General features: G+C 32.1%; 1 protein-coding gene across 1 annotated transcript in view; it reads right to left on the bottom strand.

Annotated features, from left to right (window-relative positions):
* Positions 1 to 102: 102 nt before the first annotated feature.
* LOC136275811 (uncharacterized) overlaps positions 103 to 26393 on the bottom strand; it is a 74139-nt gene continuing 47848 nt past the window's right edge. Inside the window, exons 5-10 of the mRNA XM_066085847.1 lie at positions 17974 to 18111; positions 15350 to 15450; positions 13987 to 14058; positions 9363 to 9440; positions 731 to 994; positions 103 to 681 (exon numbers count right to left, since the gene is read on the bottom strand). Coding sequence (XP_065941919.1) covers positions 103 to 681; positions 731 to 994; positions 9363 to 9440; positions 13987 to 14058; positions 15350 to 15450; positions 17974 to 18111 — 1232 coding nt within the window. The remainder of the gene's footprint in view (positions 682 to 730; positions 995 to 9362; positions 9441 to 13986; positions 14059 to 15349; positions 15451 to 17973; positions 18112 to 26393) is intronic.

Below are 26393 nucleotides of genomic sequence, written 5' to 3' on the forward strand. Positions count from 1 at the left end.
TAAATTGATTTTTAATTAACAAAAAAAAATGTTCATAAGAAGGGGGATTGGGTGGGGGTAGGAATTGGCAAACTCAGAAAAATTCGGATTGTTTACGCCCTTTTACCAAGGTCCAAAAATTATGCAACTATGCCCATCTAATAGCAGCAGAACTGGTTCATCGAGTCCACCAGGAACATAATGAACAAAGTGGCTCTGTAAATACTGAAGAAATATAACAGAGTTTGACCATCCACTCTCTGTGACATCACCAGCTGCTCCAGGTGTTGAGCCTTCCATCAACTCGGACCTCATCCGCATACCAGGAAAGACAAAATATGGTGGAATGGCAACCCCAGAGGCACTACCACATCCCAGAATGGTAACCATAGAGGATTTTCCTGTTGTTACAGCTTGTGGCGTGTCTCCAGTGCTGGATACCACATGAGGAGGTGCATGGTTGAGTGTGATCCCCTTCCCGTCCACATTAAAAATTCTATGGGGCTTATCAAATAAGTTGTACTTTGTGAGGATCGACGACAGTTCAACAAAGTATCGTTGTACATTTCCTGGATTCGATGATTTTGCGCGTTGATACTCCAATGCCCGTGGCCTAACAACCTTCAGATCTGGCCAACGCTTCATGAACCCTCTAAACCATTTTAATGTGAGAGGTTTCTGCTGCTTGGTTCTCTTGCGTAGCTGAATGGCATAGTCAGATGCCATATTGGTCACCTCTTTTCGGGTATACCCATAACCAAATGAGGCCATTGCTTTCAAATGCGAAATCAAGCATAGCTTCCTCTTCTTGTCCAAGCAATGGTGTTGGCCCCATAGTTACCTTCTCCAGGTCTACCTTCCCTTTGACTCGGTCGCGAAGAGTTTGGGTTGGGACATTATACTGCTTTGCAGCTTTGCGAACACTTGTCCCTTTTTCTTTGACAGCTAGATATGCATTTATGAGTGGAGTTGGACTGTACTGTCTGAATTTAATTTTGGGTTTTTTCTTTGGGATCTAAAAATATGAAAAGGGATCTTTAATTTGACTTTTTAATTGTTCTTCTTAATACAAAGGAATCATTCTATTCAATGAATAGAATATTGAACATTTCTTATAGATTTAAACTGGACAAATATTTCCTGATTAAAATGTAAATTCATTCAAATAATTTCTTTTTTGTATAGTAAATAAAAATTCAAATATTTTTTAATTCAAATTAAAGGTATAAAAGTGTTTTTCCCTCAATTAAAATTAAAAAGTTAATATATGATCTAGGAATTTGCATGAACCACGAATTGGGGGGGGGGGGGATTCCTTCGTATGAAAACATCAAACATATTCTAAATAACTGCGGTTTATCTAGTATATGGATTAATCAAACTGTATAAAACTCACAATGGCTAAAGGCAAAAATAAAACTCACGTTAATAGACAAATTCAAACACAATTGGCAATCTATTCTGCAATCATCCCCAAAAGCTCCAAGTTATAGAATTAATAAGGAAGAGTTAAAATTTGAACAATATTTTGGTAATTATCAATAAAAGATGCAATTACTTTTTGTAGATTTCGAACATTTAATCAACATCTACTCATTAAAAGTGGACGTTGGGCAAATATTCCTAGACATGAAAGATTCTGTGCTCATTGCAATAAGTGCGAAATAGGAGATGAATTTCACTATATACTTAGCTGTAACTCGTTGCAGGAAGAACGCAATCAATGCTTATCAAATATAAATATAAAAATAAACTAGACGCTCGTTGCGAGCAACAAGAGGTCTCCTTAAAAGGGCTATCGGGACATTTTTTTTTATTTCTCAACACTTTCTCAAATTCCAGTAAGCCTGTCTTAGGATTTCAACAGACATATCTTCATATTAGGAAAAGGCGATGTCACTGTGATTTTTGATCCATTATTTCAGAGACAACATTTTGAATCGAAGCCCAATTAAGGAAGACAAAGAGTCGGCACTCGGGGATTGAACCCATGCCGCTTGGACAAAAGTCTACTATAATTCTAGTGTTGATCGATTTTTGAACAAAAATACATATTCTGCATTAAAGCGTCTGCATTGTGATATGGCAGAAAAATATTTAAAAACAAGAAAAAAAAAAAAAAATAAATGTTTCTGCTTTCTTCACTTGCCGACCGGAAGTGACGGCGGACGTTCGGATTTGCGAAGTGCACTGCAGCTGAAGAATAACAATCATCACTGAAATTTTGATACAGAGAGAGAGAGAGAAGTAGGCAGTAATTTATTACTGAATTTAAAATCCAATAATATTCCCAAACATTGACTTACATTGCCTGACATTTACTGTACATTAACTGTACCTCACTGTACCTTTCACTGACTACCACTGTACCCCACTATACAGTCCTACTGAAGCACTGTACCCTCACTGTATGGCACTGTACAGAGAACTGACCATCACTGTACCCCACTGTACGCCACTGTACCATTGATTTGAAAATTAAAATCTTTCTCAAAATTTTCAGTTTGATTTTTTTTCTTTGATATTCACTTTTCTAATATATGTAAAGCATTAACATTAGGTACATGGAGAATAATGCATCAGGTCGTTAAAATTTAATGTTTTCTAATTTACTAATTTTCATCGTTTTTTAATGTTAGGATCACAAAATAATGATATGTTCTTTAAGACGGTTTTCCTATCTAGAAGATGAAACATCTAAATTTTACATGCTGAACCTGATTTTTAAAAAAGTGCATGAATTTCATATAATTAATATATTAATTTTGTAAACTGGCGGTCATAAACATATAAAAATACATCTCCCTCACCAACAAGGATACAAAACAAAGACCGCAGAACATTAACTGACAAGATTGGAAATATAAAGCTAACGTCACCTGTTGCAGTCAAAACATTTGAAATGGGTGGGAACAAATTGACGCGGACGTCTGAGAAAACACTGGATTGAAACTGTTGTTATAACATCAATAATAGTCATTTTATTTCATCAATAGTAATCGGATCCCCATCCGAAAGAGATTATACGCAGGGCAACGCATATTGTCCGATGACTCGTCAAAAGTCTGAAACCAAGTGGGGGCGATTTTGAAACGGTGTTTATTCCCAGAGGAGAATAATTAATTCAAATTCCGATTTAATAAATTAATACATATATTATACCCTGATGAAAATTTTCGCTAGGCTAATTTATACGGATATGCACGTTCATTGTATATATAGCTATACATTAGACTCGGGGCCTCAATTTTAGCACTAGAGAGTCCATGAGAGAGAGAGAGAGAGAGAGAGAGAGAGAGAGAGAGAGAGAGAGAGAGAGAGAGATAGAGAGAGAGAGAGAGAGAGGAGTTCATCAAAACTTGATTCGGTGAAGAAATTGTTAATTTTTCTATCTGCTTCTTTGATACATCGATTATTTTTCTTTATGTCTCAAGTTTATCTTTGCCGACAAACACTGTATGATAAAAAAATTCTGCTAAGTCGGAAAAAAATAACATACATCTAACAAATGTAGTATGGTTAATTATCCCCTTTTTTCCCGAATCCACTCGATACCCTAGTGTTATATCTAAAAGATCAGTGTTCAGCAGTCAGTTAGATAAGATAGGCAAGTTATGAATTATTGACCCCGCTGCTTAATCACTAGTCCCGCTTTTGGGCGAACATATACATGTTTGTAGACTTTTGTAAATAAATATAAACTTTATAATACTGACTTTAAATGATTATAATCCCAATCCACCCTGCCGTAATGATTTTTTTAAATCAACAGTGAATAATCAGACTATTTGTTTTAACAATGTTTTAACAGTGTATTTCAACGATCAGTGTTTACATCTGTTAATACATAGGCCCAAACACAGATACAAGGGTGATCACACCGTATCGCAGTCACCCGGTCGTCAGGGGGAGAGCGAGAGAGAGAGAGAGAGAGAAAGAGAGATTTTATAGTGTTCAGGAAATAAATATACAAGCAACATATGTCAATAAACGCATGTATACACGCATGCGTGTATCGATATAATTATGTGAATAAATACTAATCAGTTCTCCTTTTAAAGCCATGTAGAATAACGTTGGTGCATTGCTAAATGTTGTGTGCATACAATCATGGAGATAGCGGCATTTCTTTGATGCCGGTAAAGCGATCCAGTGAACTTTAATGCGGTCGTACTGCATGTCTTTGCTGCCGGCGATGCGACGAGCGTCTGAATTAAGCAAACTGCTGACAGAAACGATAACTATATTTGTACTTAAAAAGCTGTTATTATTTTAATTATGATTAAAATAAAACGGAAAACAATAAAAACCACCATTTTAAAGATAAAATCGTTAAAGAGAACAAAATTAGGGAAGAAAAAATAATCGGCACTCGGGGACGGAACCCGGGTCGCCTGGGCACATGTCCAACACTCTAACGACTTCGCTACGCGGACTCTCGCTTCAGAACTTTTGAGCTCAAAATCTCAGGAATGCTTTGATCGATTTTAAAACGAATTTTATATTCTGAAGTGTTTTAGACGTCTCTATCGAATAAAATCAAAGAGAAAATTCAAGTTCAAAAAATTGAAAAATTAAGGTTTTTCATTTCCTTCCGGTGACAACCGGAAGTGACGGAGGACGTTCGGATGTGCGAAGGGCACTGCGGCCGCTAACTCTCTACAATCTCTGAAAATTTGAAGGTTCTATCTTAACAACTTTTTGAGAAAAGTCGTGAACAAGCAAAAACGTAAAATCTTTAATATATCAGTACCGGAAGTGAGGACTAAAAAAAGCTCTCGTAATTTTCTTACAAATTTTGTCATGAATAAGATCTGAAAGTTTCATGAAAATCGGATAAAGCATTTTTGAGAAAACGTGACAGAAAAAAACTCAATAAAAATAATAGTGAAAAAGAAACAAGCAATAACAAGAAGGTCTTCCTTTGGAAACGGAAGACCTTAATAATAGTGAAAAAGAAACAAAGCAATAACAAGAATGCTATTAATTTTAAGTTTATAATGGCAAGTACAAAACACTGTTCTTAGAGGAAATTATGTGCTTTTATTAAAAAAAAGAAAATAAAAAATGCTCCCCAGGTTAGAACCCCCAAACTTCACATTTATATCAACGAGTCAGAGTTGTATATGTTTTTTTTTTCTCTCTCTCTCTCTCTCTCTCAATTACGCATGCATTATTAATTAGTAAGAAATACCACATATTATATCATTATAATCTCTGTGTACCATTGTGCAATGGTGTTGAGATTGAAATAAATAAATTGAATGAATTGAATAAATGAATTTATTAGTTTAAGCATTTATTCAACATTTGATTATTTGGTTTCTTCCTTATTATTTTAAAACGTATACACAAAACAATTTACCTAAAATAGTAAGTTGATTAAAAAGAATGGAAAATAATATTATAAAAAGAATGGAACATAATATTATTAAAGCAGCAGTAGATATAAATGAAATATACACAAAACATATACGGGTAAAATTATATGTAAAAATATACACAAAATATTTGTATATAATCGGAACATGAAATGCTGGAACAATACTCAGGAGCAGAGGAAGAGATTTTATAATAAATTAATATATTTTTAATAATATAATTTAATATCTAAATTTTATAATAATTGGAGGATCGCCTTAACACTAGAATCCCTCACCCAGGAAATGAATATTACAATTTTGGAACAAGCATTGTTCTTTTTTATAACTTTGTACATAGTTAATTGGCTTAATACCCAGGAAGAAAGGAGAAGACTTTTTAAAAAATTATTTTATTCACCATATAAACATTTGAGCCAAACATGAGCAAAAGAACCCCTGATCATGGGGCCATCAATTTCACAATTTCTACTCCCTTTCATTCATAAATGTTATATGCATAATTTAATTGAAATTGGTTCAGTGGTTCGTTCCAAAGAAGAGACTTAAAATGTTTTCTACTGACGAACGATAACGGACTGAAAGAGATAGCAATATGTCACCTGAGTGACTCAGGTGAACCACTATCATTTTGCTGCAATATAATAAAAGAAATATAGCTATAAACACAAAACAATCATAAGATTACAAACAAAACATAAGAAACAAAATAAAAATAAAACAAAATCATTAGGAAATAATGGTATAAGTAGGAATAAACATGCCGTATTCCAAAAAAAAAACAAACCAAAAAATAGTGATAAGATTAAAAACAAACACGTAACTGCTCTTGTATCGCACGTTTTATATAACCTGTGTAACCTTAATACCATGAACTCATGTATACTATAATTTATGACCCCTTAAGACTGTACGTACAGTACAGGCAACGCGGATCCCGTGTTTTCCGCGGCCAGCCAGGGTATAAATACATCGATGAAATCGGCCAAGTGAGAAAAGTATACCACATTCCTGTCCCGGTAAACTCATCAGCTACCTGTCTCCGACACGGTAAATTTATCGAAAGAAAAAAATCGTATACAAGCGGGAGTTATCTCCCCAAATGACAGAAAATCACGTTTATTTATATTTAATGACGATATTTAATCAGATTTGACAGAGGTTATAATCCAAATACTTGAAGCCTTTTTAATATTCTTTTTTTAAATTTCTAACGAATGATCAGCAAAGTATTTAATTTAATAGTTGCGCAGTAATTGCAAAAAAAAATATTAGCGATTCTCTGTTCCAATATCATATTTTAATAAGGTCATTAAGAAATAAATTATCATGTAAGGACTTTAATTGGATTAAAATTTTGTGTCAGGAGCTTGTTTCTGTTGTCTTAGCAATTAACTGGTCTGCCTACATTTGTATTTTTTGTTGTTTATGTTCATGAGTATCAACTCTTGATGATCAGAAGTTACTAACACATCAAATAAAAAATGACAATAACAAAATGTCAGCCATCTCAAAAATCCATAAAACAAAATACAAGTAAGTTTAATGCAGAGCAACGCGGGCCTCTAAAAAGATAGAAGTAGGATCAGGTGCCTAGGTGGAGTGGGCATTCTCTGCTTACCGGTCACACCCGCCGTGTGCTCTTTGTCGTAATCGGGAAAAAACGGAAAAGTCCATAGACAATTAGGTGATCAATTATGGTCTAACAATTAGTATGAAAAACGTTAGTCAGCAAAGAGATTAAAGATCAGGGCTCCCCATACTGAGCACCCCTGTATTTTTTTTTTTATTTTTGGCACATTTGGTCATTTCGCATTCAGTCTTTTACGGCTGGGAACCTCTTGTCAGTCGACGTAATAAGGCTAAATTAATAACCATGTTTAAGGGAAGTGAACATGAAAAAAATAATTGTTGCTTAATAAATTTTAAAAGCCTTTTGAAACTTAAAAATGAGGTCTGTTACCTTTTTGTTTATTTCTATCAAGAGATTTTATCAATTTAACACTCTCAGTGATAGGTTTATGGAGGTAATCCATTATTCCCCAGCATGCATCTGTTCTCTGACGTAGATAAGCCCCATTGCTGCTGATGACTGGGTCAATGTTGGAACTAAGCCAGTGTTTATGTACAGAGTTGATAGAAATTATGAAGAAAAAATATCCCTTGATGTGAAGAAAAATTTTTTTGTACTGTCATGAGAAGACAAGGATTTAGTACATTTCTATAAATGAAGCTCAGATAACTATTAATAATTTGTACAAAAAATGAATAGATAAATTAATTTGTGAAATATAAGACCATCACATTCCAGATGTTTGTACGGAGAAGTGGCAGTCAGTGTTTACATAAATAAAATGCTGTTTTTAGATTTCAATTTAAATTAAAATTGTAATTTCATTTTCATTTTCTTTGTGGGGTTTCTTACCGTTACTTTTTATTTAAATGCCATGGAAATTTTTCTGATTTGTTTTTTTTTTATACATAAGATCTTGATGATATGTACGCCGGTTCTGTTTATGCTGTCAGAAGAATAAAAGGACTAAGATACTTTTTAAAAGTCAGGATGCTGTGCAATGCACCTTGTGTGCTCATATATGTAGCACACATAATGTTCAAACTCATAAACAAGAAATTCCCGAGTGCAAGAAAAAATAGGTCACAATAACAGTGATCCACGGACATTCCATTCTAGTTACATGTCACATTAACTGCTGGTGGGAATGCATCATTCTGAGATCCAAAATCTTCCTCCATAAACACTGTTTAAAATGACAACTCTTTACATTGAGGCCTTTCAAGTTTCCATTCACATTTTGATCATTGCATTTTATCTCTGTTACTAAACGTGTGTAAAAATGCAATGTGTCTCACTGACGGCAGCATCAGTGCTGCCCTCTCTTAGATGCTTAGAGATAACCCAGCAGGGAGGTAATGATTTTAACAATATGGCAGCGCTCATGGATTGCAAGAATTAGTTATTCTAAGTGGTATATCTTTTTACTGAGGAAAGCTCTGTCTAAACGGTTTTCAGATATCATTATACACATCAAACAGACAAATTTGAGCCCTTGATAATTTTTTCATGTTCACTTCCTTTAAAATTGATACAAGTCAGGGTTGGCAAAAAAGTACTCATATTTCTCAGGACGGTGGGAAATACTGGTATTTCCGGGGAAATACTGGGAAATAAAGTATGACTACATATTATAGTACTTCATACTTAGTCTTAATCAAATCTGTTGGGACGTAGACAATAGTACACCTTGTCAGCAATGAAATTTTATAATTGTCTTTGATTTTAACAAGTTTTGACTGGCATGTAATGCACTGGTTATCTTCTTAATTATCAATATTTCAAACATGGTTCATTCATACACAATTGGTTTTTTAAAGACTTAAGTCAGATATATGTTTATTTATACAGTTATCATAAAAGTGGAATAAAAAGTTTAATTTTCTGGTTATTTGATGTATGTGAAAATGGGCTAAGAAAATTATGAAAATGAAGTGTGATTTGTGTCACTACCACAGTATGCAACACACTTCAGAAGCCCATTAACCCCACTTAAAGTATATATCTACCCAAAACAGGAGCACAAAACTGCCAAGAGTCAATTATTTATTAAAACAACATGTGTGATTATTAAATTGTTACTTGTAACACATACAGTAATTATAACAGTTTAATTTGTGCTTTGAATTATTAATATGTAAAACACTGAACTTGGGGTTCAAAAAGCTGGTCTAAAAGTTGTATTCTAGCAGCAATAGAAGTTTTTGGGAGTATGTGATCTGGTGAATTTAAGATTCATAAACTGACAGTGAAATAGCAAAGTATGCTAAATTGTGTTTTGATGCTTATTTTTACAATCTTATATCCTAAACATACAATTTACATTGAGCAAATTAAAGAAATAAAGATTATAAATTTGTATTTCCCAGTATTTCCCAGTTTAATGAAAATCAGTAGTATTTACCGGGACGGGAAATACCGGTATTTACCACTGGCAAATCCCAGCACTGGTATTTCCCGGCCAACCCTGAATCAAGTACCTGTGTACTTGAGCAACATTCTTCCTCCTGTAACCATAAATGTTTCAAAATATCACACAAGAAACAGTTGAAATTATACTGTTCCAATCAGCAGATTAGAACTTGATAAACAAACGTTTGTACCCGACACTATTCGGCAATGGGATTCTCTCAATTTAGAAGATAGGGAAGCAACGTCTCTCAACATATTCAAGAAAAATATTTCTGAAAGTATTCTTCAACCTCCGAAATATTTTTCATTCGGTAAACGCACTATCAATATTTGGCATACCAAATTGAGACACAGTTGTATTTTGAATTATGATCTGTACAGAAGAAACATTATTGAATCACCTAATTGTATTTGTGGTCAAAAGGAGGATGTTAATCATTTTTCTTTGTGTGAAAGAATTATGTAAATGCTAGAAACAATCTATTTGAACTACTTTTTCATAGGCTTGAAGAAACAATCTTAATTAATTCACATTTGCTTCTTTGGGGTAGTGACAGTCTGTCTTATAATACAAACTGCTTTATTTTTTCAGCAGTTCAAAACTTTATTAAAGAGTCTGGAAGATTTCAGAACTAATTGTTCTTCTTTATGCTATTTTAAACTGTATGTCAATACTTTTTATTATATATTTGCAAATACTTTGTAAATGCATATTTATGAATATTACTATTATTAAGTTAATATCTGTAAGTAACATGTAACAAAAAATGATAATTGTGTATGTTGTATGTATTATCATTAGGAGAGGAACACGTAAATTGTAAGAACTTGTTTCCAATCCTCTTGGGTAATTATACAATAAAATATGTCCAAATCAAGTCTTATACGTGTAAAGAACCCTTTCAAGTAAATTACCGTTAATGTGATTTTATGTTAAGTTCGTTTAAGTATTTCTCGCCTTCATTATTTACTGATCAAGTCTGATGTATTGATTTCATTTCACATATGATTGACCATCAAAAATTGTACCTGCATAAAAAAAACCCTCCTCCAATATTAACTAAACAAGAGAGAGAGAGTTTTCAAATTAAATAAAACGAAACCTATTAACTTTATAACAAAAGGATTACGTGGTGCAACTCGCGGGCTGATTTGAGGTGCAGCACGTGGACTCAAGTCTAAGATTGCATGTTTAATTCAATTACAATGTATATTACTCTTATTTGAATACCAATGTTATGAATATTTAATATTAGTATGTTTTAAAAGAATGTATATTCAATTATAATAATAAACATGTAATAATTTTACACATATTCTCTCTCTCTCTTTCTTTCTCTCTTTCTCTCGCTCTCTCTCGTAAGAGTAAAAAATGAGCGGTGTTGTAGGGTTACAACAAGCCATACCTAATCAATTTCGAGTGTTTCTTTTGTCTTAATAAGGTGTGAAAACCCCCAAGGGCACGTCGTTTTCTACCTTGGGTTTGTTAATCACTATACACAGGAAACCACGACTTAAACTTATATACACAAAAAGAGAAAATGTGTTCATACACATAAACATAGTTTGCATTTCATTTTTTATAACTGAATTTAATAACATGTACAGTTGACCACATTGTTTTTGATGCGAAATAATTATCTCCTTGCATTTATTGTAAAGCATAGCTAGCACGACTTGTGAAAACTGATATAACACGTTGTGATTCAATTCTTTAAAGGAACAACAAGTTTATATATAGTAAGATAACAATATTATTTATAGGAAAAATTGATTTGTTAAGTTGATTCCCGAAACCTGTTCATCTCATAATATATCACATTCATTGTCAGTTTACGGTGCAATGCGTGTTTATAAAGTAAAAAGATGAAATTGTTCCGCATTAACAAGAAAATCTAATGAATGTATTAAATCGTTTTTAAAAAGACTAACAACTAATATAAATAATAACTGAAATGAACACACAAAAAGTCATATAAAAAGGTATGCGGTCATATTTAGAGAGCACAAAATTTACCAACATAATCGTGTTAATATGTATTTTTTCTTATCTTTAGCTTCAAGTTTTTTTTTTTTAATTGACTATTTTTTGTTGATTAGAAACTAATTTTTAGGAAAATGTTTTCTAGCGGATATTTAAGTGAATTCAATTGCAATCTTTTAAAAGAAATCACCTTTTTCAAACCATTTAGATTTTTTGTTGCATTGTATTGAATTAAAACTTAATGCATTAGTTTATATAATTTCAAAGGACCACATAATAAAATAGAAATAGATTATTTTAAAGGGATGTAAAATCATGCTCATCCCGTAGAATCTGCATAATCTTATAGGTAAAAACATGCCGTATTATTTTTTTCCTAAATGGAATTATAAATCTTAATTACACTTTAGTTTGTGAAGATAATCATGGTTATTTAATTGCACGAGGTTCTCAAAAGAATTAAAATAAATCAGGTTAGCTCAGTTTTCGGGTCCGTTTAAATTCTCAGTTCTTTCATATTTTTGCGTAAATAATTGATATGTCATTTCATGAAATTTTTCTACCACATTTCAAATGAAAATATAATAAATACACACATAAAGTCATTTTATTTAACGCAGGTGAAGAAATTAAATATATCATTTATTTAAAATTTTATGTCATTAGTTATGTCCCGTATATTAATCCCTATACATTGTTTTGACAAGAATGAAACACTTAGAAATTTTCAAAATAGTTTATTAACATGACAGTGTATGACCTACTTTACATTTACGAGTAAAATAAAAATATGCAATATTTTAAAAGGCATAAAACATATTTCTACATGCAGATTTACTTTAAATGCATAAAACTAAACATAATATTAATTCTATGAAAGAAAATTTATCCTGCAAAACGCAGGTACAATATCTAAATGCATATCAAATAACGGACCGCCTACTTGCGGCCCGCAAAAAGAGAAAAGCTGTCTATAAGACAGCAAAACGGGTCTCTTTTGTGTGAACAGTATGTATAATTCATTTGTGAAAACGTGAATTAATGGACACTACATGAACCTATTACGAGAAATGGGGTACTCTATATTCAATACTTTGCCAAAAATGACTAAGCTGAACGGGTTGTATTTTTATTAATAAATCAACAGAAATCAAACCTCTAGCAATACACACACCAACTGATCTGCCAAAGAACAACCTCCTGTCTTGAAAACCGCAGGAGGAGTAATCCTTATCCTAAGGGTGCCCTATATGCAATATTTTGCCAAAAATGACGAAGTTCAAAAGCTTTAAAGCTTAAAAGATTTTTTTTTTTAAATTATCAGAATTCAAAATCCTAGCAATATGCGCGCCTCTAATATAATGTTAATTGTTCTGCAAAAGAACAACATCCTATTTGTAGAAACTGTAGGAGCAGTTATCTGTTCAATAAGGTAACCCCTTTGGCAGGCGCCCGCACTTTTTAACCTTTCAATAACCAGATTTTTCCTTTGGAAAACCCGGTTAAAATATAAGCCGAGCAATTCCGAAATATCAAAAGACGACTTTCTTTGATAGATTTTGATAATATGAAGCTGTAACAAATCTAATTTATTTTAACTTCAAATGTCTTTTAGTTTTTTTAATACATCATTTCAGCGATGAAATGATAATTTGACGAGCGCAAATTTTAGATGACTGAATTCTCATGTACATCTAGAACCTACCGCATATTTTTTTTTTAAAAAACCATCGTTTTTGCTTTTCGATTTTTCCACTATTACATCCCATAAGTTACTTATATAAATATCTTCAGTAGATTCATTGTGTATATAGTAATACATAGTGATCTTCATATGGGTTTTTCTTGTATGTTTTGTCATCAATATTGGTATCTTAATCCTCACATTCTATTGTCGTTCTTTTTCTTGTGTGCGTGGTATTATTTCTTTTTTTTTGATACACTTTTGTTATTCCTTGATTTTATATCAACTATGTGATAGAGACGACGTTTTTGTTGACACAGCTAAAAGAACATTAAACTTGAAAGATTAATTATTCAAACGTTTCCATATGAAGTAATATGTTTAGCATAAAAAGCATCCTTCAAACAGAATATATTACACTTACACTGACATGGTGACCAGTGTTTGAAATAACCGAAAAACGCATAACCTTTGGCACGGACGAAAAAATTTGTTTCTAGGAGCGCCCGACTAGTGTATATACTATCGGGATCGGGGTTTTAAGATTTTTTGACTTATTGAATCTTACTTACACTATCGCTTTCCTTGTATAGTCATTTAACAAAAGTCAAGACCAGCGTTTAATTCACGTAGACTGCTTTGAAGCGAAATATGAGCATGGCGAGGTAGAGTCCCCAGATATGCTACGAAATAATTTAGGACTACCAGCCCTTTAAAGAAATGTGGATGATAAGAAAAGAACTAAAGAAATAAAATACAAAGTTTATGACGAAACGATAAAAGAAACCCCCAGATTTTTTTAATGTTGAACATGCAAAAAGATTAGTTGTATGTTTTACATGCAAATGAAAAACATAAACAAATGTCAATTGTTTGTTCCGGGTGAGTTGAATTTTAACAGGGCTGACAACTTATACTAGCTGTCACTCTCATTGTCTAGCTAGCTTCTGTCGAGATTAAAACACATTCTCACGTACGACCTCCATGATGTTCTACTTCGGAGTTCCTCGTGTTTCTCTGCCTCCGAATTTTCATGCAAGAAATCCTAAAATTAACAGAAACTCATTGTTTTACTCACCATGTGCAACAATAAATGATAATAGAGAAAAAATTAAAAAATCAAAATTTGTTTAAATGTAGGTATGTTTGGCTTAGTTAAAAATAATCAAAGTAAATACCCGATTGCGGCGGCTATAAGGACAGCTTGAATAAAAAACACACCCAGGATAACATAAAGGAGATCCGTGTACCGGCATCTCTACAAAATTTGAAATGGTCAGGACAAACATAACATTAAAAAAAGATTAGTATTTATTGTTGTAGCTTTATCCTGATTTTTAAAATAACAACTGCCAAAAAATGTATTTGTCTTTACATTATTTATATCGTACAGCTCTTAATGCATACAGTGCTTATCGAATAACATATACATTGTATCATCCTATAAAGCCATCAAAGGACTGCGAACGATAGCATTGTCTAGCCGCCTAACTAAAAGTTATTTTTTGAAAGTTGTCTAATCAAAGTTATTTTTTTATTATAATGTAAACATTTATGTATATTTTCATCATTTATAAATGATTTGGTCAAACAAAGAGAGATAACTTTGTATTTTGGGTTAAAATAGCTCATTTCATAATAGAAAATAACGGAAAACGGAAATGTTTTTCAAAACATCTTTCCCCCCCGTGAAACAAAAATTCCTTTTGAGGGGATTTAATTAATGTTATTTAGCATATTTTTACCAAAGGGTTTGTTGTTTCACGGGGGGGAACATATGTCTACAGATCGAAATACATTCCAAAACAAGAATTTTGCTTTGTAAATTTTCGAAAAATGATTAACAGATATGAATTAAAATAAAATTTTACTTTAATATATATCGTAAATATGTTATAATTAAGTTTTATGCACATATTAGCCGCTAAAAAATATTTTCCTCACTCATAGAGACCGATTTCAATGATTTTTTTTTAAGACCCCGCGTAAGCAAAACTTTTGTTTATTTGATTACAAATTTTATTTTGATATAAATGGATTAGGATTTGATTATACTTTTTAGTAGAAAACTTAGTTTTTGAATATTTGACAGAAATTCCGAAATATTTGGATGTAAAATGTAGGCGGGAAATGGGCGTTAGCGTTCGCAGTTCTTTCTACCACAATGTGTCATTTGGTAATCTTACATTTTGGACATCACAGTTACTAACATTAACGAGATGAACTTTTAATCTAGGATAAATGCGTTATGCTCGTTTTTATTTAAAGCGAGAAATTTAGGAGATTAAAATGTATATATGTAATAATTAAAGATAATTACATAAAGAGTACAGTACCGGATTGAATTCGATGCAATAACCGGTCACGTGGTCGCAAGTGATGCATATTGTATTGCATTTTTGTGAACAGTTTATACCATAAAACGCTTGTTCGCATACTGCAAAGTGGAAGAAAAGAAAACCACAGAAATATCATATACAGATTAAAAAATCGTTATCTGATAATGGCAATCCAATTAACTGAATTAAAAAATATTATCATACAGCATTATTGTAAATAATAGCATTTATGTAAATTGTGATATGTTATTTTTATGCTAGTACCAAAAATAGTAGTCTAGTCATAATATAATTGTAATTCTAATTTTTGAGTACTTTTGAGTATTTAGCTGATCTTCCTTTTTGTCTACATTAGCCAATCAGAGTGCGGCATTTAGTCGCGCGATGTTTTGACTACGTCACTTTAACTGTCAGCTGTCAACAAGTTTGTAAATACCCGCAGTCAACCCACCCTCCTTCCCCTTCATCACCTTTGTAGTTGGGGATTTATTTTGCAATGTATTACACATGTATGTTGCTGTTGGTGTGAAATGCTGTTTTTGTTCAACAATATTTTTGTTGCATGTATATTTGGTACATGTTAATATTGTATACATCTTTGATTAATATGGGGGAGGTCATTTGCTCAACCTTTTATAACTTACATTCAATGTCTGGTTATTGATATTATGACTGTTTGAAGACCTCCCCTTATTGCCTATTTTTCTTATTAGCAAAAATAAATGGCAGTACATACACACAACCATGTTTTATATTTTTCTATCAATCCTAGACAGATCAACAATATTACATAAACACTTTTTCGTTTTTTTTTTAAAATTCCATTCTTAAGTTAAAATATGATGAAGTAGAATGGATAGGATCATGAATGTAAAATGCAATGTACTGGATGCTAGATACACGAAAGGATAGAGGTTATGTTGTAAACTTTATGAATAGTGACACTTTAAATAAGAATATTTCTAATTGTGTTTACCCAAACATTCTCAAATTGATGTTGAACTAAAACGTTTTATAACTTTTCAGGCGGTAAAAGTATTATTTCACACCCATTTTTAAATTATTGTCCTAAATTATAATACTACAATGTAAATGAGTAAGCTGACATAATTTTTTTAGAAGTTTGTAAGGCAAATAATCAGCTGTAATGAACATATTAAGATTTCATGGCATTTTTGCTTTTTTTCACTTTCGGATTCCACTGCTTTTTCATGCAATTGCGGATCTTCGTACCGACGTTAGACGTTAATTTGACCGTAATATTCCGATATGAGTCTGCTTTATCACTTTTTTTTAACCTTTAAATATCAAACGAAGTAAGAACATTAAACGTTCATTAGGCATTAGGTAAGGTAAAACCTTATTAGCAATTTTATGCCTTCCCTCACCCCCCCCCCCCCTGCAAAATAAGGTTGCACTCTGTAATCCCAACTGTATAGCGTTTGAAACATCCTCATTAGTACTGAAACTTAAAATAAGTTACACGTAAAGATATTCGATTTATTTAAATGTCTTTAATGCGATTCTATATCCCCCGCCTAATTGTGACAGACCAACAGTGATAAAAGCAGTAATTTGGTATACTAACTATATTCTTAAATATTTGGACAACAATTTTTTTGTTCCTCAGAAGAAACATGAATTTTGATGAAAAAGTTTTATGGCGTTTTCTACTTATTTTCTATTGTAGACTTTGAACCCCTGGTGAACAACCTTTTGATCACTGGAGCTATTTAAACAATCTATTAAACAAAACTATTTATAAAAAACCTACATGGAATGATAAAGTTAGGACATAATATGATGTTCTTTTTCTCTTTTGAGATAAAGAGTTTTAAACTAACCCACCATTTTTTCACTCTTTCTGAATTATCTACCCTATCATCATTTAAACAGACATGAAAGCCATTTCCCAATAGATTAAGCAAGGCCCCCGAAATTCAAGTTATTTAAGTCACCAGTACTTCCAAAGAATGACCTCTCTTTTGTTGGCATTTTTTCTTAATTTATGGGAATTTTTTCTAGCTGTGAAAAAAAGAAGTGAGAAATTAATTCGTAGTGGAAACGAGTTGTTTTTGCTAGGTTAAAACGAATCTGCACTAAAGTTAGGTCAACTTTTTTCGGCAAACACAATTGTGCCAATGAGCTATCGTTTTTGCAAAATTGTTGAAATTACTTAAAAATTACCATTTGAAACGCGAACGAATAATTTGTAATGATGATTAACAGCATTTGTAAGTCCTGCCGGTATAATATGCTATTACTTAAAATAACCGTTTATATTTTTTAAACCATCTAACAGTAACATGAACAAGTTTTTTTCAATATGTTTATACTTTTGTAGAAAAATGTTTAATAATATACGTGTACCATAATATTATGTGATTTGGTTATGCGTGATATAGCAGTTGAAATATTTCTCGCATTTTTTGATCTTGGGCAAGATTGATTAGGCTTGGTATTCTTCCAATACATATTTCAATGACAAAACATAAGACATCGGTTATCATGTAGTATTAAACAAGTGGAGTCAAAAAAAAACCACGTGCACCCAAAGTAAATAGTTAAGAACAGTCAAATGATATAAGAATGTATTTCGTGTAAAAAAAAATTGTATTTACGTTCAGTACAAAGGGGCCCCTTGTATCCAGCAGAGCATCCTTCATAGCAGGATCCGTCGACATTGTGGCACTGGGATTGATTGAGACAATTACCACAGCTCTTTGAACAGTTAACCCCGTACTTTCCAGTCTCACACTCTGAATTTATTTTAGAAAATGTTTTAGATGCGATACTAATCAATATAAAATCTATTCTTTATAACAGTGACACATGATTATATTTCTTTGTCAAAACATATTTGCGATCTAAGATATTGAGCATTTAAAATATCAAAATATTGTATCATTTTTGTCTCAATACAATATTATGAGCTTAAAAATATAAATGATTTACTGTAGAAGCAGAAATATTCGTTGAGGATTTAATTTCGTTATTTTCGTTGGCAGTATAATTCAACGAAATTAAATCCATGACGAATTTTTAACCAAAGTATTAATAAATACAAAGAGATAAAGATATAACGAAATTAAATGCCAACGGAATTTTATTTGGTTTAAAAAACACGAAATTTTGACCCAACGAAAATATGTGGTTTTACAGTAATTTGATAAAAAAACTATTTGAAAATACAAACCAAGAACAAGAAAAAAACATATGTAGTAAGTAGTAAGATAGTAGTAAGTAGTAGTAGTAGTAGTAGTAGTAGTAGTAGTAGTAGTAGTCGTAAGATTCGTTTTAAACATGGGTCCAAGAGACAGTATCTCTGGTAGCATCTTAGATTATTTAAATATGTTCAGAGTAGAAGATCGAATTGCCCAATTAATATTCAACCATGTTTTTAATATTTACCGTGGCAATGTACCAGCTTATCTTAATGATATTTTGAATAACAATATCACAAGCAAATAATAAGAATTTTATTATACCTAAGATTTAAGGTAAAGAATTTTCATGTTTTTTCTACAGTGCTATCGAAGACTGGAATGCATTGCTTTTGGAGGTCAAGTAAATAAATTCTAAAGAAACATTTAAGAAAGCCTTAAAATCTATTTTGTCTACTAATGCAAAAGATACTATATGACTGCTTGTCATATTCATTTTCAACTTATGTATTATTATTAAGGTCTTCCGTTTCCAACGGAAGACCTTATAGTGATTGTAATGTTTCTTATTAAGGTCTTCCGTTACAACGGAAGACCTTCTAGTGATTGTAATGTTTTTAAGGTCTTCCGTTACAACGGAAGACCTTCTAGTGATTGTAATGTTTTTAAGGTCTTCCGTTTCCAACGGAAGACCTTATAGTGATTGTAAGGTTTTTTATTATTATTTTTTTTTTCCTTTTTTTGTCCACAAGATTTCTCGGAGATGGCTGGATAGATATTTTTGAAATTTTCTGGAATGAAAGACAATGATAATATCTCCAGGCGTTTTTTTCATTTTGCCAAAATTCATTTCCGGTCGTGCATTTCCTGTCCCGCGTTGAAAAAGCTTGTCACCTCGAGATCTCAAAAACGGTAAAGTTTTGAACACCCAAACTTTGATGGATGATAGACCTATAGCTGTAGATGTGTTTAAACTATTTTTTTTTGTTCGTCGTAACTTCCGGTCGTCACCGGAAGCACTTCAAAAATTATGATTTCTACGCATTAAATTTCTTTTCCATAGAATAAACATAAAACTATAATTCTATAAATAAGTTACCTATGCGATGTAATATCAACAAAAAAATTCTACTTCCGGTGAGATATCTCAATTATCTCAGGTAGCTTTTTTAAAACACATTTTGTACCCGCGAGATCTCAAAAACTATAAATGATCAAATCATGAAACTTTCATGAATGATAGACATTTGATTGAAGATGTGTTTAACTGGTTTCATTTGGTCTTCCGTCACTTCCAGTCCACACAGGAAGAGTTCAAACAAATCGAGCTGTTTATCAGTTGAACTGTTTTCCTTAGATATTTTAAGTATTTTTAATTATCAATTACGTACAAAAGGCAAGTATACAAGAAGTATTTAATACAATTTAGACTGAGCACTTCCGTTTGTCCGTTTCCTGTCCCGAGACAGAAAACCTTATTTCGTCGAGATCTTAAAAACGGTAACAATTTGAATAACCGAACATTGTGGGATGATAGATCTATGTATGTACATAGGTTCACTTTAGTTTGTTTTATCCGGCGTAACTTCCGGTCGTCACAGGAAGTACACCCAATTTTGATTTTTTTAAAATATTTGGTTAATAAGCATGGAAGTAACATTTAAGCTTTAGAAATACAAAAGGTCATATACACATTATAAATAAACAACAAAAAGTTCTACTTCCGGTGAGACATCTCAAATATCTCAGGTAGCCTTCTTTTTAAAAAACAAAGTACCCACAAGATCTCAGAAACTGCGAGAGATCAAGAGACAAAATTTATATGTATAATTAACATTTGATTGAACATGTGTTTAACGGGTTTCATTTGGTCGTACGTCATTTCCGGTTCTCACTTGAACGTTCAAAGAATAGAAGTTTTTTTTTAACTTTAGATTTGTTTTAATATTGTTTTATTATTTTTTAATGTTTTAATATTGTTTTGATATAAACTTACCGAAGGTAAATGTACTAAAACATCTTCTTTTAATTTCTTAAATCACTTCCGTTTGTTCGTTTCCGGTACCGAGACTAAAAACCTTTTTTCAAAGAGATATTATAACTTACAAAAACTTGAACATCAAAACTTCGAAAAAAGACAAAACAATGTATCAACATATGTTCACTATGTTCTAAATGATCCGGCGTAACTTCCGGTCGTCACAGAAAGTACTCAAAAATTGACATTTTGTCTTCTTCTTTTTTTATTTCTTTGGAATTCCTTTACAGTATATGTTATATCCATTTTCTGTTTACAAGAGAAATGGACTTTTTGTACAGATTAATACATAAGGAACGGAAGACCTTTTTGTTGCTATAGCAACAAGAGTCTAGTTATTATTATTTTTTCCCCTTTTTTATCCACAAGATTTCTCAGAGATGGCTGGATGGATTTTCTTGAAATTTTTAAGGACTGATAGAGAATGATAATATCTCTAGGGTTTTTTTCATTTTTTCAAAATTCACTTCCTGTCGTCCGTTTCCTGTCCCGCGACAAAAAGCTATGGACAATGAGATCTCAAAAACGATAATGACTTGAACCTCCAAACTTTGAGGGATGATAGACCTATAGTTGTAGATGTGTTTAAACTATTTTGTTTTGTTCGTCGTAACTTCCGGTCGTCACCGGAAGCACTTCAAAAATTACATTTTTACGCATTTTGTTTGTTTAACACAGAATTGAAATATAAGTATACACACTTCCATAAGTCATCTATCCGATGATTAATAAACAAAAAAAAATTACTTCCGGTGAGACATCTCAAATATCTCAGGTAGTGTTTTTAAAACAAATATCATGACAGCAAGATCACATAAACTGTAATCGACCAAGACACGAAACTTACATGGCTGATAGACATTTGATAGAAGATGTGTTTAACCGCTCTCATTTTGTGAACCGTCACTTCCGGTCAACACCAGAAGAGTTCAAACAATTCAAGTTGTTTAAGAGTGAAACTGTTTTTGTTTGACAATATAAGATAAGTTGATAAGCAATAAAGTTCTGTTGTGTAATGGTTAAGAAATACTAACTTTTATTTTCATTGAACTCTTCCGTTTGTCCGTTTCCTGTCCCGAGACAAAAAACCTTGTTTCCTAGAGATCTCAAAAACGGTGACAACTTGAACAATCAAACTATGTGGGATGATAGACCTATGTATGTACATGAGTATACACTATTTTGTTTTGTTTGGCGTAACTTCCGGTCGTCACCGGAAGCACTTCAAAATTTTTTTTCTTTTTTTTTTCAATTTACATGAAATGAAAATATCCGTATACAATCTTACATATGTAATCTATATAATGTTAAATAAGCAAATAAATTTTACTTCCGTTGAGATATCTCAAATATCTCTATGTAGCTTTCCTTTTTACAAATTTGATGTTCGCGAAATTTTTGTCACTATAAGTGATTGAGAAACGAAGCTTACATGATTGATAAAAATTTGATTCGGGATGTGTTAAATGGGTTTATTTTTGTCAACTTACACTTCCGGTTCTTACCGGAAGGGTTCAAACAAATCATGTTTTTAACAAGTTTAATGCCTTTCTTGGGTGTTTCATCTAGCCTGATAAACAGTAATCAACGCTAAGCAAATGTACGAGAAATTTTAGCTTTTGTTATTATTAATCACTTCCGTTTGTCCGTTTCCGGTCCCGAGACATAAAAAATTGTTTCAAAGAGATCTTAAATTTGGCAGAGACGTGAACAACCAAACTTTGAGGAAAGATTGACTTATGATTCTTCAAATGGTTAACATTTATGTTTAGTTCGGCGTTACTTCCGGTCGTCACAGAAAGTACTTCAAAAATTGATTTCTTTTTCATTTTCGTTGTTTTACATGTAAGTAACGTCTGGATATATCATTCACAATAATTATGATATCCACTTTTTTTTCTATCTGAGAGAAGCAATGTCTTACAGTTAAATTGACACATGTATATCAAAACGGAATACCTTTTTGTTGCTTTTGCAACAAGAGTCTAGTTAAGGTCTTCCGTTTCCAACGGAAGACCTTATAGTGATTGTAAGGTTTTTAAGGTCTTCCGTTTCCAACGGAAGACCTTATAGTGATTGTTAGGTTTTTTCTTTCTTTCTTATTATTATTATTTTTTCCCCTTTTTCTCTCGTGAATTTCTCAGAGATGTATTGATGAATTTTTATAAAATTTTCAGGAATGACAGAAAATAAAAAGATCTAGAGGATTTTAATTAAAAATGTTCTAAATTCACTTCCGGTCGTCCGTTTCCTGTCCCGCGACAAAAAGCTTGTCACCTCGAGATCTAAAAAACGGTAAAGACTTAAACATTCAAACTTTGTGGGATGATAGACCTTTAGCTGTAGATGTGTTTAAACACTTTTGTTTTGTTCGTCATAACTTCCAGTTGTCACCGGAAGCACTTAAAAAATAATTTTTTTTACGCATCAAATTTTTTGTCAATAGAATAAATATATAAGAATAAATCTATACATAGGGAATCTCTTCGATGTAATATCACCAAAAAATTTCTATTTCCGGTGAGATATCTCAATTATCTCAGGTAGCTTTTTTAAAACACATTTTGTACCCGCGAGATCTCAGAAACTATAAGCGATCAAGACACGAAACTTTCATGGATGATAGACATTTGATTGAAGATGTGTTTAACCGGTTTCATTTTGTCTTCCGTCACTTCCGGTCCATACCGGAAGAGTTAAAAAAATCGAGCTGTTTATCAGTTTAACTGTTTTCCTTTGATATGTTTTAGTTAGATAAATGAAAAATAATGTACAAAAGGCAAGTTTACAAGAAATATTTAATACAATTTACATTGAACACTGCCGTTTGCCCGTTTCCTGTCCAGAGACCAAAAACTTGATTTCGACGAGATCTCAAAAACAGTAACGACTTGAACAACCAAACTTTGTGGGATGATAGACCTATGTATGTACATGTGTTAACACTATTTTGTTTTATCCGGCGTAACTTCCGGTCGTCACAGGAAGTACACCCAATTTTGGTTTTTAAAAATATTTTGGTTATTTAACATTGAAGTAACATTTTAGCTATGGAAATACAAAAAGTCATCTACACATGGTAAAAAAAGATCTACTTCCGGTGAGACATCTAAAATATCTCAGGTAGCTTTCTTTTTTAAAAACAAAGTATCCACAAGAAACTGTGATAGATCAAGATTTATATAGATAATGGACATTGATTGAACATGTGTTTAACGGGTTTCATTGGGTCCTACGTCACTTCCGGTTAATACTTGAAATGTTCAAAAGCAATAGAACTTTTTTTAAAACTTTTAACTTTTTTAAAAACATTTTACTCAATGTGATGAACAGTAACGTACGTAGGTAAATGAACTAACATATCTACTTTCCGTTTCTTAAATCACTTCCGTTTGTTCGTTTCCGGTCCCTAGATCAAAACCTTTTTTCAACGAGATATTATAACTAACGAAAACTTGAACATCCAAACTTTGAGGAAAGACAAAATGTACATGTATCCATTTTCTGTTTACAAGATAACTGGATTTTTTGTGCAGATTAATGCATGAGGAACGGAAGACCTTTTTGTTGCTATAGCAACAAGAGTCTAGTTTATTATTATTATTTTTTTTTTCCTTTTTTTGTCCACAAGATTTCTCGGAGATGGCAGGATAGATTTTTTTGAAATTTTCTGGAATGAAAGACAATGATAATATCTCTAGGCGTTTTTTTCAATTTTTCAAAATTCATTTCCGATCGTCCGTTTCCTGTCCCGCATTGAAAAAGCTTGTCACCTCGAGATCTCAAAAAGGTAAAGTTTTGAACACCCAATCTTTGAGGGATGATAGACCTATAGTTGTAGATGTGCTTAAACTATTTTGTTTTGTTCGTCGTGACTTCCGGTCGTCACCGGAAGCACTTCAAAAATAATCATTTTTACGCATTGAATTTCTTTTCCGTTGAATAAACATGAAACTATAATTCTATACATAAGTTATCTATGCGATGTTATATCAACAAAAAAATTCTACTTCCGGTGAGATATCTCAATTATCTCAGGTAGCTTTTTTAAAACACATTTTGTACCCGCGAGATCCCAGAAACTATAAATGATCAAATCATGAAACTTTCATGAATGATAGACATTTGATTGAAGATATGTTTAACCGGTTTCATTTTGTCTTCCGTCACTTCCGGTCCACACAGGAAGAGTTCAAAAAAATCAAGCTGTTTATAAGTTTAACTGTTTTCTTTTGATATTTTAAGTTTTTTTAATTAACAATTATGTACAAAAGGCAAGTATACAAGAAATATTTAATACAATTTACATTGCGCACTTCCGTTTGTCCGTTTCCTGTCCCGAGACAAAAAACTTTATTTCGACAAGATCTTAAAAACGGTAACAATTTGAACAACCAAACATTGTGGGATGATAGATCTATGTATGTACATGGGTTCACATTAGTTTGTTTTATCCGGCGTAACTTCCGGTCGTCACAGGAAGTACACCCAATTTTGATTTTTTAAAAATATTTGGTTAATTAGCATGGAAGTAACATTTAAGCTATAGAAATACAAAAGGTCATATACACATTATAAATAAACAACAAAAAGTTCTACTTCCGGTGAGACATCTCAAATATCTCAGGTAGCCTTTTTAAAAAAAAAAACAAAGTACCCACAAGATCTGAGAAACTTTGAGAGATCAAGAAACAAAATTTATATGTATAATTAACATTTGATTGAACATGTGTTTAACGGGTTTCATTTGGTCGTACGTCATTTCCGGTTCTCACTTGAAGCGTTCAAGGAATAGAAGTTTTTTTTTAACTTTAGATTTGTTTTAAATTTTTATTTAATTTGATGAACAGAAACGTACCGTAGGTAAATGTACTAAAATATCTACTTTTAATTTCTTAAATCACTTCCGTTTGTTCGTTTCCGGTACCGAGACTAAAAACCTTTTTTCAAAGAGATATTATAACTTACAAAAACTTGAACATCAAAACTTCGAGGAAAGACAAAACAATGTATGAAGATATGTTTACTATGTTCTGTATGATCCGGCGTAACTTCCGGTCGTCACAGAAAGTACTCAAAAATTGACATTTTGTGGTTTTTTTTTTTATTTCTTTGGAATTCCTTTACAGTATATGTTATATCCATTTTCTGTTTACAAGAGAAATTGACTTTTTGTACAGATTAATACATGAGGAACGGAAGACCTTTTTGTTGCTATAGCAACAAGAGTCTAGTGTTTTTTAAGGTCTTCCGTTTCCAACGGAAGACCTTATAGTGATTGTTAGGTTTTTTATTATTATTTTTTTTTTTCCATTTTTTTGTCCACAAGATTTCTCGGAGATGGCAGGATAGATTTTTTTGAAATTTTCTGGAATGAAAGACAATGATAATATCTCTAGGCGTTTTTTTCATTTTTTCAAAATTCATTTCCGATCGTCCGTTTCCTGTCCCGCATTGAAAAAGCTTGTCACCTTGAGATCTCAAAAACGGTAAAGTTTTGAACACCCAGACTTTGTTGGATGATAGACCTATAGTTGTAGATGTGTTTAAATTATTTTGTTTTGTTCGTCGTAACTTCCGGTCGTCACCGGAAGCACTTCAAAAATAATCATTTTTACGCATTGAATTTCTTTTCCGTTGAATAAACATAAAACTATAATTCTATACATAAGTTATCTATGCGATGTTATATCAACAAAAAAATTCTACTTCCGGTGAGATATCTCAATTATCTCAGGTAACTTTTTTAAAACACATTTTGTACCCGCGAGATCCCAGAAACTATAAATGATCAAATCATGAAACTTTCATGAATGATAGACATTTAATTGAAGATATG

The sequence above is a fragment of the Magallana gigas genome, chromosome 1 (genome assembly GCF_963853765.1).
Source record: "Magallana gigas chromosome 1, xbMagGiga1.1, whole genome shotgun sequence".
Taxonomy (NCBI): domain Eukaryota; kingdom Metazoa; phylum Mollusca; class Bivalvia; order Ostreida; family Ostreidae; genus Magallana; species Magallana gigas.